At 34.9% G+C, this 18,023-nt stretch overlaps 1 protein-coding gene across 1 annotated transcript; it reads right to left on the bottom strand.

Moving 5' to 3' along the window:
* Positions 1-7,210: 7,210 nt before the first annotated feature.
* On the bottom strand, positions 7,211-11,017 carry LOC145102896 (WD-40 repeat-containing protein MSI4-like). Its single transcript, XM_079040406.1, has 15 exons — positions 10,802-11,017; positions 10,271-10,334; positions 9,991-10,077; positions 9,578-9,640; positions 9,418-9,483; positions 9,251-9,325; positions 9,017-9,092; positions 8,708-8,915; positions 8,527-8,608; positions 8,359-8,432; positions 8,143-8,254; positions 7,987-8,061; positions 7,801-7,868; positions 7,605-7,704; positions 7,211-7,502 (listed from the first exon to the last, which is right to left on the bottom strand). Exons 1-15 carry the CDS (start codon positions 10,933-10,935, stop codon positions 7,404-7,406), a joined length of 1,383 nt encoding a protein of 460 aa, XP_078896532.1. The 5' UTR covers positions 10,936-11,017; the 3' UTR covers positions 7,211-7,403.
* Between the last annotated feature and the right edge of the window lie 7,006 nt (positions 11,018-18,023).

Here is an 18,023-nt window from a genome sequence, read left to right as displayed (position 1 = left end):
AATGGTCCATAATGATGCTTAAATACTCCACAAACCCTAAAAGTTAGGGTTTTCACCCGGACACACGTACGACCAACATACATATGTGTACGCCCAATGTAATACGACGCACCCTAGTACGCTTAACGTACTCACATGTACGCCCCGCGTACAACTCATGCTCCAAAATTACCATCTTGCCACTAGGGCTTCTCATGGCCACTTCTTTCCAATCCAAGGACCAAAAAAATGATATAATTAAAACCCAATGGATGAATTTGAAGTTACTAGAAAGATTAGGTGTTACAATTTTCAAAGAATTATGCATTCTTTGGTTCCATTATCCTCTTCTTCTTGTCCACATCCTAAAATTTAGTGTTTAATCTTGTATTATATATAATTTGATTTTTATTAATTACTTCCGTTCGTTAACCCCAAAAAAACTATTTTTACGTATTCATTTTTATATATTTGTCGGTATAATTCAAGATGGTAAACGTTTCGACTTTACTTTAGTTCTTTCGTTATTTTTTTTAAAAAGTTACATGGTTATTTGTAAAAACTTGTCGGTTTAAATTCGAGTTTGTCTATGTTTCGACATAGTTTTTTTTTCATTTTTTTGTTTAACTTTATGTACGTTTCCTACGTATGAGACGGGTTACACATAATAACTTTCGTTTGTTAATTTAAAAAACATATTATATTCGAGTTTATCTACGTTTCGACTTTTTTTTTTTTTTTTTTACATTTTTGTGCTTAATTGTATGTACATTCCTACGTATTATTCGGATCACATATAATAATATTCGTTCGTTAGCTTAAAAAATGTATTATATACGAGCTTGTCTACGTTTCGACGTAACTTTTTTTACGCCATTTTTACATATCAGTATAAATTCGAGTTCGTCTACATTTTGATGTAATTTTTTTTATGTTTAGATTTTATGTACGTGTTTTTTTTACGTCGAAATGTAACTTTTATCAATACAATCGTTAAAATTCAATTTACAAAATTCAAAGCTTATGATTACGCTTTTATCTATTATATGTGAACAAATTAATACTCAGGAACATACATAAAATAAGCACCAAAACGTACAAAAATTTTACATCGAATCATCAAAAAAACAAAACAAAACAAATTTATATCGATGCGTGCATAAAAATAAGTAATATTTTTTTTAAGTTAGCGACCAAAATCTTAAATAATCAAAAACGTATTATATGTGACTCTAGTCATACGTATGAAACGTATATAAAATTAAGTATGAAAACGTTAAAAAAAATACATTTCACGAAACCTAGACAAGATCGATGATAATACATTTTTTTAAGTTACCGAACGAAAGTTATTATAGGTAACCCGAATGATACGTATGAATGTACATAAAATTAGACACAAAAATATAAAAAAAAAAATATACGTCGAAACATAGACAATCTCGAATACAATACGTTTTTTTTCCTTAAATTAACTAATGAAAGTTATTATATGTGACCAAACTTTTATGTGTAAGAAACGTATATAAAGTTAAACACAAAAACATTAAAAAAAAATACTATGTTGAAACATAGACATACTCAAATTTAAACCGACAATTTAATAAAAAAATGTAATTAAAAAAAATAACGAAAGAAATTTCTAAAATAAAGTCGAAACGTTGACCACCTTGAATTATACCGACAAATATATAAAAAAAAATAAACACTTAAAAATAGTTTTTTTTAGGTTAACAAACGAAAGTTATTAATGAAAATCATATTATATATAGTACGGGGTTAAACACGAAAATTTAGAAAATCAATGGGTTAAAGTAACATTTTTCAAAATTCAAAATGGAGGGTTTAAAGTGATATTTTAAAAAGTAAATGGGTGGGAAAGCCACAAACTCATATATATAGAAAAATTACATAACTGGTCTCTATGGTTTATCCATAGTCACAAACTCAGTATCTGCTATTTGAAAAGACCAAACTCCTCTCAGACTAACGGATGAACAGCGTCAACAAAAATGGTCATTCACGTTAGTTTTGAAAACCACAGGGATCATGTTTGTCAAAAAAAATTAGCAAAGACTGAGTTTGTAACCCTTGATAAACCATAGGGACCATTTTTGTAGTTTTGTCTAATTATTTTCATCTCTTTAATGAACTAAAATGATATCATTTTCGGGTATTGGGATTCAGTTGGCATTTACACAGCTAACTTAGAAGTAAATCAGTATAAGATTTGGCCTAGGATGTAATTACTCTAATAAAATAGAGTTTAATGGAGAGGGACCAAGTTTGGGCTAAAATCATACACGGGTTCATACTTACCCTCCATTATTTTATTGACAGAAAAATGGAAAACTTGGTAACTGTGAGATTTAATCAACTTGAGCAAGGGAATTTGAGAGTCAAGGTATTCTAACTCTTATTTATGGCGTGGATCAACTTGAGGTAACATTTCAATACTTTTATTTAAGTTTTGATGTTAATTTGTTCATTAATGGTGAAAACATTAAAATGGAGAAATTATTTATATTCATGTGTTTTTGACACTTGGGATTGTAGACTCTTTAAAGTTTTAAGAGAATGCAAGAAAGAAGGCTAGGAAAGTGTAACGTCCGCAGATTCGTGCTAATTAATTTAGATACAATAAACGTCAAAAATAATTTTTTTTATAGAAGATTATTTAGAATAAATAATCTTGACCAAGTTATAGCATATGTCACAAGGGTTCCATACACATAAAAAACATTGAAATCCGAGTTATAACGAAAAAGTTATACCCCGTCGAAGTTTTACGGCTAAACCGACACGACACCGCGTAACGTAAAAAGTGAATTTTTGATAAATTACTTTTTAGCCTTAAAGATCTAAATGAAAGTCTTGGTATATGTTAAACCGAGAACGTACATAAAAAGAATGTCAAAATCTGACTTCTTATGAAAAAGTTATGATTTCTTTTTAAGATTTAGCAAAATAGTGCATAACCCGGAAATCAAATTTTAGATCGATTGATTTTTAGCCGACACAATCTAAACGAGAATCAAAGATCTCGTTAATAGGATCTCAACGATATTAAGACAAACGAAAACGGATGTCGGATGACAAAGTTATGAATTTTTAACGGATTTTAATTGTCTACGTCTGTTAAAATATAAATTTAAAAATAAAGTCAAAATTAGCCAACGGAGTCTAAATGAAAGTTGTAGATCCTATCGATACCTAAGTGTGAATATAAAGAACGTCGAAAACGAAGTTCATATGCGAAAGTTACGGACTTTAGAAGTTTATTAAATTTTGGTGGATGCGAGGTTGACACGTGGCGCCATCCGAACCCTTGATTTCTCCCCATGGCCTCGCATGCGGAGCTGACACCTGCCCCCTCGTACGCGCAACGTAGGCCTCGTACGCGTAACGTACTCCGAGGATTACGCCCAGCGTAGTCCGAAGCTGCCCCTATAAATAAGATGTGAGGTTCCTCATTCTTCTTCACACTTTTCTCATTCTTTCTCTCTCAATACTCCAAAACTATTCCTCCCCTTCCCTAGCACTTCCTAAGTGTTAGAGGCAAGTCCCGGAGCACCAGAAGGCTCCGAGAAGAAGAGCTTTTGGCTCAGATGTTCTGCCTGCGCAAAGCCCGGTTCTTTGCTAAACTCCATTGTAAGTGAGTTATGTTTACCCTTCTTTAAGTATAGTTTATGTTTAAGTTCATTATCGCTATTATGAACTTATAAACAATATATGTAAGTATTATAAAATATACAAAGTTTTATTATAATACATTTTAACTGCTCGCGGTACGGGGAATCTGGTTTGAATGGCCGCATAGGGTTGTTGGATTTCAGAACAACTTAAATGCCAAAATGGTCCTGTCCTCCGGTGTTTCATGTCTACCATTGTCTGTACATATTAGTTGAAAAGTATTGTTTAACACTTATAAAACAATAACGTCGTAGACCTTGAGTTAATTAGTCGTAATAAATATTAGCCTAAAACTTAACAATAATAATGCTAGGTTTCGTCGAAGGAAAAGACGATTGTTAGAAGCGAAGCGTTGTCCGAATTTCGAGTCACCACTTTAACAAGTGAGTGTATAGTTACTTTCATCTTACACATAGATATGAAGTATTTAATATAAATTACGTGTTATGTGTGCATATTATCTGTGTTCTTGATATCTATGCTGAATGAACAAAATATACATGTTTTATTCGATCTAAACTGTATACGTATTTTATACCTATAATTATGATGGGTAAAGATAGATAGATGAAAGATGAGATGAATGATGAGAGATGAAAGATGATATAGATGATGAGAAGCCTTGACCCAAGAGGTGACCCAGTTATCTAGCAGAGTATAGATGACAACCACAGACTATTCTAGACAGTCCAGTGGAACGCTAGCAGGCTCACAACCTGTAGGTGTTGTGAACGATGTGTTCACTAGATGTACTTTAAAAACCCTGGCAGCTATGGACTTAGTGCCTTACAAATGAACATTGGCAGTCATGGACTTAGTGCCTTACAACTAAATGTTTGCAGCTATGGATTTAGTGCCCTATAGATGAACATTAGCATCTATGGACTTAGTGCCTAACAGATAACATCGGCAACTATGGACTTAGTGTCTGTTATATAAACCCTGGCAGCGATGGACTTCGTGCATATTCCTTAGGACAATCCTTAGGAATAAATATTGAGGAATAGATGATTCTTAGAGAAGATACTTAAGAATAAAGAAGATAATATAGATGGGTAATTGGGTAAATTGTTTGATGATGAAACATAATAACTTTATTATTGTGGGTTGAAAACCCTATATACTCACCAGGTTTCCCAACATGACCCACTCAGTTTATTTGTATCACAGGTGTCGATACGAAGCTAGATTACACTGGGAGATTAACGGAGATGTAGATCATTAGTGTAAATGAATGTAAGGTCTGTTTATGCTTATGTTTCTGTATTGACGATGACACCCCAATGTTTTTAATATAAACAAAATACATTTCTTCGGAAATGCTTTGATAATATATTTATCATGTTTTATGGGAACAAATTCCGCAACATATTTCTTTAAAATGGACACTCTGATTTTTAAATAAGCATAAATAAAATTTTTAAAATGACCGTGAATTCGGGGATGTCACATAAGGTGAGTACATAAAACACAAAATCACACTCTAAAATGACAATGTTTCTACAACATCTAGGCTACACAATCAACTCTATGCTTCACTAGACGTTGACCATGTCAATCGAAGTTCTAGCTATAATAGCTCATTGAATTTCTCAAGAATTATGTTCACATATCGTTATATCGAGTTTAACTTAACATAAGTCCATTTGCATCTGTGCGATCTTGATCCCAAGAATCATATATGAAAGACCCATATCTTTGACCTTATTTTTGATACATCTTTTGTTGACTTTTTCATTGCTATGATCAGACTTTTGATGTCATTGTTTTGGAGCTTGCTTTAAGCCATATAACTTAACAATTTTACAAACCAAATTTTCATGTCCTGGGGGAACGAAATACCCGGGTTGCTCCATATAAATGTCTTATTTTAAATCATCATTTAAATATGTCATTTTCAAATCCATTTGGCGCACTTCAAAAATTCTTAAGGGCAAGCATCATCATAAGGGAGATTATTCACGATAAAAGTGAATATGTAACATCCCAATGTCAAGATAATTTCAATTTCAACCCTATGTTTGAATAATATTACATCTTAGCCCTTGGGATTGAAAAAAGATTGCAAAATGGCCCATAGTGGCAATATGATAATTTTGCCCAAGTGTAATACGATGAGTGTACGTTGTGTACATTAGGTATACTAAGGCACGCTCTAGTACGTTGGGCGTACACCTCGTATACGGGGCGTATGTAAGGAATATGCAAACCCTAATTTTTAGGGTTTGGTCCATATTTAAACCCCTTTATAGCCTCATGTCTCATTCCTTCATCAACTTCCCTCTGTGAAAACGACCCCAAGCAAACCATAAATGAGAAGAGTGCATTTTGAGACCTTTGAGTGTGATTCTGTGTGGTCCAAAGGAGGAAGAAGGTGGTGGTGAACCTTAGAAGCTAGAAGCAAGCTTGGATTTGGAAGTCTTGCATCATTCTCCATCTCTAGAAGGTAAAAAGTTCTCACCTTGATGATTAAGTTGCTAGATCTATCTTGCATGATGATAATATGAGCTTTTTCCCCAAATATGGCTTTTCTTGTGTATGGCATGCTTAAGAACGTTTAGCAGTCCTTTTGGACGTATTTCCATGTCTTGAGTCATAAAAATATGATCTTGGCCCCTGAGATTCTTTCATGCAAGCCATTAAGAGCTTTAGTGGTTAAGATAAGTTAGGGTTTTGTTGTTGAGCTTGATTTAGACATGTAGAACCATAAAGTTGGAAGCTTTATGGTTTGGGATGCCATTTAGGACTAAGATTGAGATTTAGACGTTGTGGCTTAAGGAATTAAGTCCTTAAAAATGAAGTTGTTAAGTCACCGCGTATGTTGGGCGTAACCTGTCGAACGTCGGTCATACGCCTAAAGGGGCCCGATCTGGATCGTGAGTATGTGGAGCATACTCGGTCTGGGTTGATTTTTCTTGTCCCGTTGACTTTGACTTTGATTTTGACCAAGTTTGACTTAACGGTAGTTTGGGTATTTTGAGCAATAGTTGAGTGTTGATAAACTAAGGTACCATGTTAATTTAAAATTTGAGAGTGAAGGTATTCTAACTTTCATTTGTTGTGTTTGATAAAATAAGATACCAAAGGTATTATAACTTTCATTTGTTGTGTTGATAAACTAAGATACCATGTTAATTTATTGATTAACGCATGGTGAAAACATGAAAATGAAGAAATTAATTGGGGTTTGTCGCAGTTGGGATTGATTCTAATCAAAAGAAAGCATGTAAAACAACTTTATAGTTAATTATTTATGATATCGGGTAACAAATATTAGAGATTCTTTGACACGATCTGAACTTTTAAGATCTTTTATTGTAAAAGGTCTTAATTTTCAAGTCTGAATTTTTAAGAGGCCGGAGATGACAATAGGAGGGAGGGAAAAGAGGTTGTGGTGTAAAGAAAAAAAAAACGTTTGCTGAAACATTAGGGTATTTCCTGAAGACTCTCATGTTTGTTTTTATTCAGATACAACTTTTTCTTTTAAAAATTAGAAGGCTGCTGAACAATTAAGAGCCTATCAAACGCGCTCTGAATCTGAAAATTTAAAAAGCCAGCAAACAGCCTCTTAGATAGTTTAAAAAGCCAACAAACGCCAAATCACACACACTCTAAAATGACATAATGCTCTTCTGTTTCTACAACACAAAGCCAAATCCTAACATAACATAACATAACATAACTCATAAATCATAAATCATAATTGATGTATGATAATGAATCTTAAGATCTCAAGGGGTTGAACAAGTGAGAATGTGGGACTTGAACTGCTCCAGCTCGTTAATCACCTCTTCCTGTGGTCTATGAATCAAATCAATCATCCTCCATATCTACACACATCATCATTCAAATAACAAACATTTCAACTAATCAATATAACTAAAAACATTTTAATAAAAACTAAAATAATAATAAATGAGTGATATATATACCTGTAGAGTTCCACCGCCACCTGTGCTTTCACCATCATCCGACACACTGACAATTGTCCATGGATCATGCGAGTTCCAGTGGAAATCAACCACCTTATCCCTGCAATCATAGCACAATATAATCTTGTTTCAATTTTTATCTATTTTTTTATTTCTGTAAACAACAAAACCATTAATTAAAATTAAATATATATACCTATGTCCAGAGTGTCTGAACAATAAGCCAGGTGCAAACTTTGAGGCTGGACCAGAACGTTCACCAACCTGTAGACAAACAAACAAACATTTTATTAAAAAAAAAAAAAAAAAACAATTTGTTGCAAGAAAAGAATAGGGGAAAATGGAATAAAAGTAAAAGTGGTTTTTGGTTGAGTTGACACACCTTATTGTGATCCCAGATGTTCAAGACACCATCTTCTGCTGAGCTTCCAAAGATGGATGATTTGTCAGGAGACCACTGAAACATACAAAGTAATTGGAATTTAGAAATAGTGAACAAGGGTAAAACCATCTTTTTTAAAATATATTTATTTAATACCTGTACACAAAGTACAGCAGCATTGTGGTTTGTAAAAATGTGAACAGGTGATCCAATCCCATTGGAAGTAAGGTTTCGACGATCAAACAAACGAACAGTGTTATCAGCAGACCTAAATTACATACACATACACATTAAATTAAAAATCATAATAAAAAAATTAAAAAAGAAAAAAGTAAGAGAATATAGAGATATGTCATATGTGACATGATTTACCCAGTCAAAATGAAATTTTCATCAATCGGGTTCCAATCAACACAGTGGAGATCAGCATTGTGAGCTTTTTCCACCTGCAAACCATCATACATATAATAAACTAAAAAAATACATTTTATAAACAAAAGAATTTTTCAAACTTTATTACTTAATGAAAATTAAAGTGACCTTAACAACTGGAGAGGATCCAGTTCTTGCATCCCAAAGGATAAGACAAGAATCATCACCAACACTACAAAATTCTTGTGCACTATTCCACATAACAAACTTCCACTTAGTAAATGTAAATCAAACAGTGTCATGACTATAATAGAAGATAGAAGAAAAAACCATTTTCATGATATGATACCTAGAGGGGCAAAATTGTACATCCTCAACAGTATCCTGATGCCCTTGAAAGATACCCCTTGCTTTAATTTTAGGGCTCTCAGTAACTTTATCTTCAGTCTTTGGGCTCTTACCACCATTAGATCCAGGAGACTTTGTTGCCCCTGAATCTGTTGCTAAAGTGGAAATATGATCTTGAATACTCCACAAAACAACTGACTTATCCTTGCCTAAAATAAAATAAAATAACAGTTTCAGTAAATAAATAAAAGAAATAAAAGTATTTCTATTTCCAGAAATTTTCTTGAAGAATGGTTTTGAAATAGATCACCTCCAGATAACACAAAGGGTTCACTTTGGCACATAGCAAGAGCAAATTCTGCATTTTCTTGATGACCAGTCAAGATCTGAAAGATTTGTAAGGGTAAAAAAGGAATCAACTTTAGATAAAATTATACAGACCCAGATGAAAAAAAAGAACACCCACAAATCACAATAAAGAAAAATGAAAGAAGGAAGTGCAAAATGTATTAATTGTGTTGTGATTGTCTACAATGAACCCCACCAGATCAGGACGCGACTCTGTGGCTCCAAGGATAGCATGGCGATTGGGCTGAGCTTCAACATCCCAAATTAGGACCTGGTTTAATAAAATTATATTTCATTAAAAGAATACATCAAAAACTAATAAAATGAAGTGCCAAAAATGAAAAATGGAAAACAAATGCATACATCAGGGCTGTCTGTGTGTGTTGCTACTATTTTGCTGTTTTGAGGAAGCTCCCTGATGCGGTTTACCTTCATAAATACAATTACATGTCAAATAAAAAAATATTTATTTATTTATTTAACCTTAATCTATGAAAAACATCATAAAGAAAATAGAGAATACCTCTCCAGGATGAATAATGGTTTTAAACTTCTTCACAAAGGGAGATCTTGCTTCTTCGTTGAACTACAACAACATCAGTAGTAGTCAGTAAACTAATTCACAAAAATTAGAAATCACAAGTTGGTGTTTGTGTAAGAGATATAAAAAAGAAGGGTTAAATGCAAGAAATAACATATTCTTCTTGTTACAATCTGAAATATGAACCCAATTATAGCAATGTCATCCAAATAAAAACCAATTTGTACCATAGATTAAGAGAAGTTTGAAAGCATGATGCTATAACTGTAGATTTTTCAAAGGAAACAGTTAAAAGTAGAATGTTTGTAATAGAAAGAAGTGAAAGTAGAATGTTAAAAAACATTAATAAATAAAAGTATATTGCAAACTACAATTAGGAGTTATTATGGACTCACCTGTGCTATGTGTTCTGCAGCTGCAACTCTTGGTTTAACAATTTCACAATTTGCTATCACAAGTGTATTTGGAACACTACCATCAGTCTGGAAGAAGGTTTAGAGATATGAGAAAACAATAAAATACAAGAAAACTATTTTTAGAAATCACTTTCTTGGTATTTGTAATAAAAAATAATACTTGGTATCTGACAAAAGCAAACCTATATATCTTTAAACTAAAGAAATTCAAGAATGCAATAAGAACAAACAACAGATTTCAGTAAGCATCATCATATACCTGTTCAGAGAGGTAGAGTCTTTGGCGATTCTTGTAAGTAGCTTGCTCGAGTAGTGGCCCCCATCTATTAACAAAAAATAGTCGATGTGAACATACAACTTGTTACTAGTAATTGCATGTTGTAACTTTATTCCCCCAAAAAATAGCGAATGTAAAAGTCTATGACACGTTTAAAGCACAAAATAAGCTCAGTTAATAGTATATTATTTTACTAGTCAAACATATTCCTATTCACAAAGGTCAGTGAGATAATGGAAACCATAATGGTGGCAACTGAGTTGAGAATAAGTTTCAAGAAGGTTATTAAGTTCAAACTTTCCATGTCTCCGTTTGTCAAATTGGCTTTTAACGAGGATGTAAGATCAATCAATCGCCCTAATTACTAATTAGTAGGTACAAGGAGTTCATTGTTACTACTCAATTGCTAAAGTAAAACAAATGCAGATAGTAGTGATGAAATTGAGGAAGAGATAGTGGATTTAATGCAGATGTGAAAAAGAAACCCTAGAAATTGGAATATAGTGTACGAACCGGCAAGAAAGAGAGGGCCAAAGGAGGTTGTGGTTGGCGAGCCAGTCGTAGAGAATGGGGACGAGAGTCTTCCACTGTGAGTATCGCTCGTTCACCGACGGCTGACCTCCGCCTTTCCCGCCTCTCTCCTTCATTTTCTCCTTCTTTTTCCTCTCTCTGCCCTATGTTTTTCTTTTCCCCTTGAGCTTTGGTGAAATCTAGACAGCTTTTACTTTTTAACTATAGCTTTTCAATTGCCAAAACTCTCAAACGTTTGTTTGTTTGTATATAATAGGTTATCTTGGAGAAATCCAAATATATTTGAGCATCTTTTATAAAAACCTGGGAAATTTTATAAAAGACATTAAATGTATACAAAATTTTAGTTTTGATATTGTGTTTTTTTCCTATTATATCATTAAGTTTACAATATTGTTTCGAATTTATCGAATCGACTGGTTTGCTTCGTTTCAGTGTTTTATGTTTCTCATTTGGTTAAATTAAAATCTTAGTTGGCAAATATTTAGGTTAAATTAAAATCTTATGTAGATTTGTACTCATTCTCTTATTTCTTTTTCTTTTCTTTTCTTTTCTCACAGCATCACGATTTTGTGCAATGGATTCTCAAAGTTGCTCTAATGATTTATCATCCCAAAATGGTGTAAGCAGGACAATGAAAGTTTCATTTGGGAGACGATATTGTGGATAAGTAGCAAGGTTCCCTTGGGATGATGAACCACTAGAGCGACACTGGAAAGTGAGGAACAAATCCACGTAAGGTTTCAATTTAACCTGGACGTTAGCCAAGTAGGATCATATGTGAAAACCACATCATCTTTTTACATAGTCAGCAAATGAGAAACATGAAACGTAGGATCGGCCCAATACATGGGCGAGTTAGGCAAAGGCCAAGGGCATCAAAAAACTAGAGGCATAATTTTTATCCAATATGTATTAGTATATATTATGATGGCCCAATATTAAGTCGAGTCCATTGTGTCAAATAATAAATCAATGTCTAAGGGAATAATTTCACCGGAAACATCCGTCAAATAATTGAAGTTCTTGAGAATTGCAATCGTTAAAATTGGTATTCGATAACACCCTTAAAATTTGAAAATCGTTGAGTAGTATGTGAAGATCAAGGAGTCGAGTTCTAAATCAGTAAATTGGTATATGATTTGTATTCTTAATTTCGCATTCTAAATCAAATATATATTTGATTTCTATTCTATCGGTTTCTCTAAACCCGTTGTGCACTCAATCGATCATCACCTGCTGTCTGAGTTTGTTTTTTTCAAGTTTTAATCTCGCAATTTGAGTTCCAACCTCCGATCTGAAGCACGAGGACAACAAAAGAATTAAAGAAAGGACATGTCACTTGGATTTTTTTGATTTTTGAATGGCTCAATCTATTCACTCTTCATATCTTTAGTGAGTTCTTTTCTAGTTTTTCTTTACTTCATTTTTTCTTATTTGTTTCTGATTTCTTTTCATTGATTTAAGCAAATATATATACACATGTTGAATGCGAGTTCAGTTAAAAAGAGTCAAAATCTGTTGCTGCTTTGTATCTGATTTAGCTAAAATTTCTGCTACATTATCCTTGTTTTTTTTCTTACTTTGTCTTCTAAACCTTCATGCTCTTGTTTTTTTTCCGAAGGCATAAAGAAATTTAATTATCTATTGAACTTATGAGTTTTGATTTCTGTCTTTTTTACTATCTAGACTGACTTTCAGAGGCAATAGAAATGTAACACCTGGTTCCTGGTATGCTTTTAACTCATTATTTATTCACTTTGGAAGAGCAACTCGACGAGTTGGTGGCCCTAAATCGTTGAGTAGTGGGCAGAATATGTGCGGGTTTTTGAGATATCTACGCGACGAGTCGAGAGCCCTCGACTCGGTGAGTAGGTCTGCCTGAAGGAAACCCTAATTTCAGGGTTTTGCACCCTATTTAAGCTCCTTAACCCCCACCCCTTGGCCTCATTTCCAACCTCCATGTCCCAAACCCTAATCCACGAGATCCTAGAGCTTTATTTGAAAGTGTGAGCCATTTGGAGTGATCTTTGTGTACTTTTGAAGCTTATGGAAGAAGAAAAAGAAGATAGAGGGCTCAACAGGGAAAGAGTAAATCCAGAAACTACACACCATTTGCTACATTTTCTGGTAATCAAGTTTCTACCTTGGTTATTAGTTCATTAGATCTCATTATGTCCATTTTATGAGGGTTTTTGGTCCAAGCATGCTAGCTTTTGGATATTGATCGACCCAAGTGGGTATTCTTCTAGATCTAGGACCTTGAAGGGCTGATATGACATAAAGGTGCAAACTTTATGCCATTGGAGCCCCCATGCAATCCATAGAGTGTCATATTGGCCTTTTTAGCCCCAAAAGGCCATGCATGTAGAGAAAGGTGGGAACTTTACGTGTCCAGGTAGTGTTAGGGGTTCAGATATGTGGTTGTAAGCTTTAGTTTGGTGGGTGGATGGCTTAAGGACCAAGTTCTAGGTCCCAAAGAATTAGGGTTTGAGCTAAACCCTTTAAGAAGAGGTATTAACAGGTAAAGTTTCCATTAAGAAGTATGAAGCTTGGATCTAAAGTGTTGAGGCTTAATCCATTAAGATAGCCCAAACAGATGGGGGACTCGGTGAGTCCAGAGTAGGGGTGTAAACAAGTCGAGTCGAGTCAAATACTACCAGGCTCGAAGCTCGGCTCGACTAAAATACTCGAGCTCGAAACTCGGCTCGAACTTGACTCGAGCCTTGATTTTAAGCTCGAGCTCAGACTCATGAAATACTTGACAGACTCGAGCTCGGCACGGCTCGGTTCGACTAATATTAAAAAAAAATCAAAAACACTAAATTGAGTAAGAAATATTAAACATTCTACATGCAAATTTCCAAACTACCAAAAAACACTATTAATCACCTAATATCAATATAACATCAACCATATATGTCATAAATGAATAATTATAAAAAAATGACGTATATGTTATAAATGAACAATTATAAATAAATGGAATATATGTAAATTACACTAAGCTCGACTAAGCTCACGAGCCTTACGAGTTGAGTATTTTAGTACTCGAGCTCGACTCGATAAGGTACTCGAGTAGCTCGAGCTCGAGCTCAGCTCGATTAAGGTCGAGTCGATTTCGAGTATTTTCCGAGTCGGTCTCGAGTTTCTCGCGAGTTGGCTTGTCTTACTTACACCCCTAGTCCAGGGGGGGACTCGACGAGTTGAGTAGGTTTGTCCCGATTCTATACAAGGTGGATCTCGATGAGTCTGTGAAGGGACTCGACGAGTTAGTTGGTGTTTTCACGACTAAGATTTGCAAAGGAACTCGGTGAGTCATGGGATTGACTCGACGAGTTGAGTCAACTCAAATGTTGACTTTGACTTGGACTGAGCGTTGACTTTGACTGGGACTTTAACTTGACCAAGGATGACCCATGAAGGGATCTTGACATAAGAGATGGTCATTTTACCCTTAGAAGGGTTATCAGTTTTTTTACTAAGTGATTATTGTGATAATGATAGTCGGGGAGTCGTTGGAGCAGCCACTAGAGATTCCTCGCGTGAGTTTTCAGCAGCCAGTTTGAGAGGTGAGTCCTCTTCCAGTAGGAACGGGTCTAAGGCACCAAGGTCAACCCATTTAGTTAGTAGTAGTTCCGGATTACAATCTAATGTCGGGTGGGGCCCAAAGTAAGTTTTTATGTTTTTCTGGATTTCAATCCGATGCCGGGGCGGTCCCAAGGAATGCTTGTATGCTTGATGTCTTTGTTATTCTTGCATGTGTTTGTATTTGTATGTTTCCGGATTACGATCCGATGTCGAGGCGGTTCTTGAGGAATGTTAGTATGCTTCCGGATTACGGTCCGTTGTCTGGCGGGGCCCGAGGAATGTTTACATGTTATATGTTTAGTTCTATGTGTATTATTTGATTATGCTCATATGTATTCCGAGATGTGCTCGATGTCGGGCAGGGCCCGATGCCTAGAAAGCCGATGTGAGGCTATTACCCGATGTAGCAGGGGTGGGGACAATATATGTTTGTGTGATATGTTTATGGTATGTGGTAGTTGGGCAGGCTCACTAAGCTTCGTGATTACAAATTTAAGTTTTGCTTTCAGGTACTTCCGCTAGTAAGGGGAAGAGCTCGGGATGACTGCATGGCACACACCACAACTTTTAGCCTGAGAGAATTTACTCTGATGTTTGATACATGATTTTAATACATTGACAGATATTATGTTATTTTTCATAAACATGGTTTATGACTTTTATATGATGGATGGTATTTATGGTTTTTATTAATGAAATTAAACGAAATTTTTGGACTATATTTTTGGGATGTTTCAAGAAAGGTATAAATTTCTCATTTGTTTGTCTCAAATTTTGTTGCATTATCCTCATTTTTTAATTTGTCTTATAAACTTTTGTGTTCTTGTTTTTTGATGTGAATCAGGAAGCATAAAGACATTTAATTATCTATTGAACTTCTGAGTTATGATTTTTGTATTTTTCAATATTTTGACTTTTAGAGGCAGTAGAAAGGTATAAATTGTTTTATATTGTTGTTATAATACAATATTTTTGAAAAATAAATTCTTATTTCTTAATATGTGATTTATTTTTCAGATATTTTGAAAAATAAATTCTTATGAATTGGGATCCATTGTCACATATGATCTCGGCAGTGATCCCGAACCTGGTTACGATAGACTCATCCTTGTCTCGTATTTGAACAAAGGCTTCATCCTCTATCCATTTTGAGAAATAGTATGTCATTACTAGCATGAAGACCTTTCCACCAAGAGCTTTTGGTAACTTGCCAACTATATCCATTCCCCATTTCATGAATGGCCAAGGGGAAATGATAAGATGTAATGGTTCTGTAGGGTGATGAAGGATATTACTATGCCTTTGACAAGCATCACATCTATGTGCGTATAAGAAGGCATCTTTCTTCATTGTTGGCCAGTAGTACCCCGCCCTTAATACTTTGGAGCATAAGGATCTCCCCCCCCCCCCAACATAATTACCACAATCTCCTTCGTGTTTATCCTTTAATACTTTGGTAGCTTCATGACTTTCCAAGCATCTCAAGTATGGACCAATCATGGATTTCTTGTATAACTTCCCTTGGATCATCACAAAGCACGAGATCCTCATCCGGAACACTCTATCGCTTTTCTCTTCTATTGGAATCATGCCATTTTGGAGATACTCCACAATGGGCTAGATCTAGGATTTTGAGCTTTTGTGGAGGATCCTGATGTCATGATCCTGACGATTAGGATCTTGAGGAAGTGATTGGGGACCAGGAACTTTGATTGTTGCTACATTGGTTGTTTGATTATGGTCATTGATGAATCATGAAAAGTGAACCTCTAGCAATCAAACAGGTTCCACAGTCAGTAGATGAGTCCGAGATGAGATGAAGGTCCGAGATGAGAAGAACATTCTGAAATGAAGGGAAATTCTGGGATTAGCTGTCTGTTCAAACAATTAATGTATTTTGTGTTATTTGTGATGTAACAGTTCATATGACTGTTACTTATGTATCTTTTAGATAACAGTTTGTCTAACACTGTGTATTATCCAGTCTTAGGAATGTTTCTCGGTTTGTACTGTGTACCTCCTTTCATTATAAAAGGAGTGAATGACTCTTCATTTAATAGCAATTAGAACATCTCACGTTTTACTCCAAAGATAGAAATTATTCTCTTTACATCACTTTCACTTTTCCTTCAAGTCAAAGTTCTTTCTTAACATTCTTCTTATTCTTTACATATCCCTGCATTGATTATACTCTAAAAATTCTCTTCATTGATTATACTCTAAAAATTCTCTTCATTCAAGTCTTAACTGGTATTATCATATTCGACTGGAACCACTTATTAAGAGCAGACGTTGATCTTAAAGATTAACTCAAGGTTTTAGTTTTCAAACCTTGTCCTTGCGTATTGATTCTTGAACTCACAATTGGTATCAGAGCTTGAGTGGTTTTCCTTTGAATCCATAGAAATAGATTATAGTTGATTTGAAATTACCTTGGTATTTCAATCATTTTTGTGTTCAGGATAAAAGTTCTTTTTTATACCGCTTCTGCTCTCATATCTTAACTTCAATGGCTGCTCCTAATTCTCAACAAATGTATTCAATGCAAATAGAAAATAGCATAGGTTGCCCTTCTCCTGCCCCACTGCTAGTTGTTGAAGAGTATGATCATTGGAAAGTCAAAATGGAAAGATTCTTACTTGGTAAGTAAAAAAGTGAAGCAATATGGAGATCGGTGAAAGAAGGTCCACATGTTTCAGTCCGACAAATTGTAAGAGATGTTGCTGCAACTCTTATGGGCCAAGAAGAACAACATCAGGCACCTTTCACCACTAATGACATCGAGAAACTGCATGCAGATCAAATTGCATTTTCCAAAATGGTGTTCGGTGTTCCCCTTCTCTCTTTAAGCACATTAAGTTGTGCAAATCTGCTAAAGAGATTTGGGACACTCTCGAAGACCTGTTTGAAGGATCATAAAATGTGAAGGATAAGCGTCTAACTTTGGTTGTCAACGAGTTCGATACCTTCACCACGACTCCTGGTGAATTAGTTGCCTCGGCATCCAACAGATACCGAATTGTCGTCAACAACATGAGAGCTCATGGAATTGTCCGAACTCCATTGGAATACAATCTCAAGTACATTAACAGTCTTGGTAAAGGATGGGGAAACATGAAATCATGTCTTCAGAGTAATGGATCTCTGAAGAAGTTGAAGCTCTACCAACTATTTGATGAGCCTCAAGGTCATGAATCCAATGTTGCACAAACATTAAGAGAACTCTCAAGAGGTCCACTTGCTCTTGTTAGTTCTTTTGATCCTTATGTTTTGAACCCTTATGTTTCCGAACCTTTCAAAGTTGTTGTCCCTTCCACTCCATCTGTTCAACCCTCTCCACCAACTTTACCCGCTCCTGTACATTCCAACTATCAGTTTGATGAAGACCTCGATCCTGAAGAAATGAAATCCGAACTTTGCTTTCAACAATAATTTGCTTTGTTACCCATGAAATACAAGCGTCCGTGGAATCCTACTCATAAACCATATAATAACTGTTTCCAAGATCCTCGCCAAAAAAATCCTCAACCATTTACCAAACCTTTTGAGAATCCACCTGCCTACAAACCAAACATCACCAAGTCATTTCTCGAAATCTCGTGAGAATCCGAAG

The sequence above is a fragment of the Lactuca serriola genome, chromosome 4 (assembly GCF_051521515.1).
Source record: "Lactuca serriola cultivar US96UC23 chromosome 4, Lser_US96UC23_V15, whole genome shotgun sequence".
Taxonomy (NCBI): Eukaryota; Viridiplantae; Streptophyta; class Magnoliopsida; order Asterales; family Asteraceae; genus Lactuca; species Lactuca serriola.
Note: the sequence above shows the minus strand (reverse complement) of the source record. Positions and strands in the feature narration are given on the sequence as shown.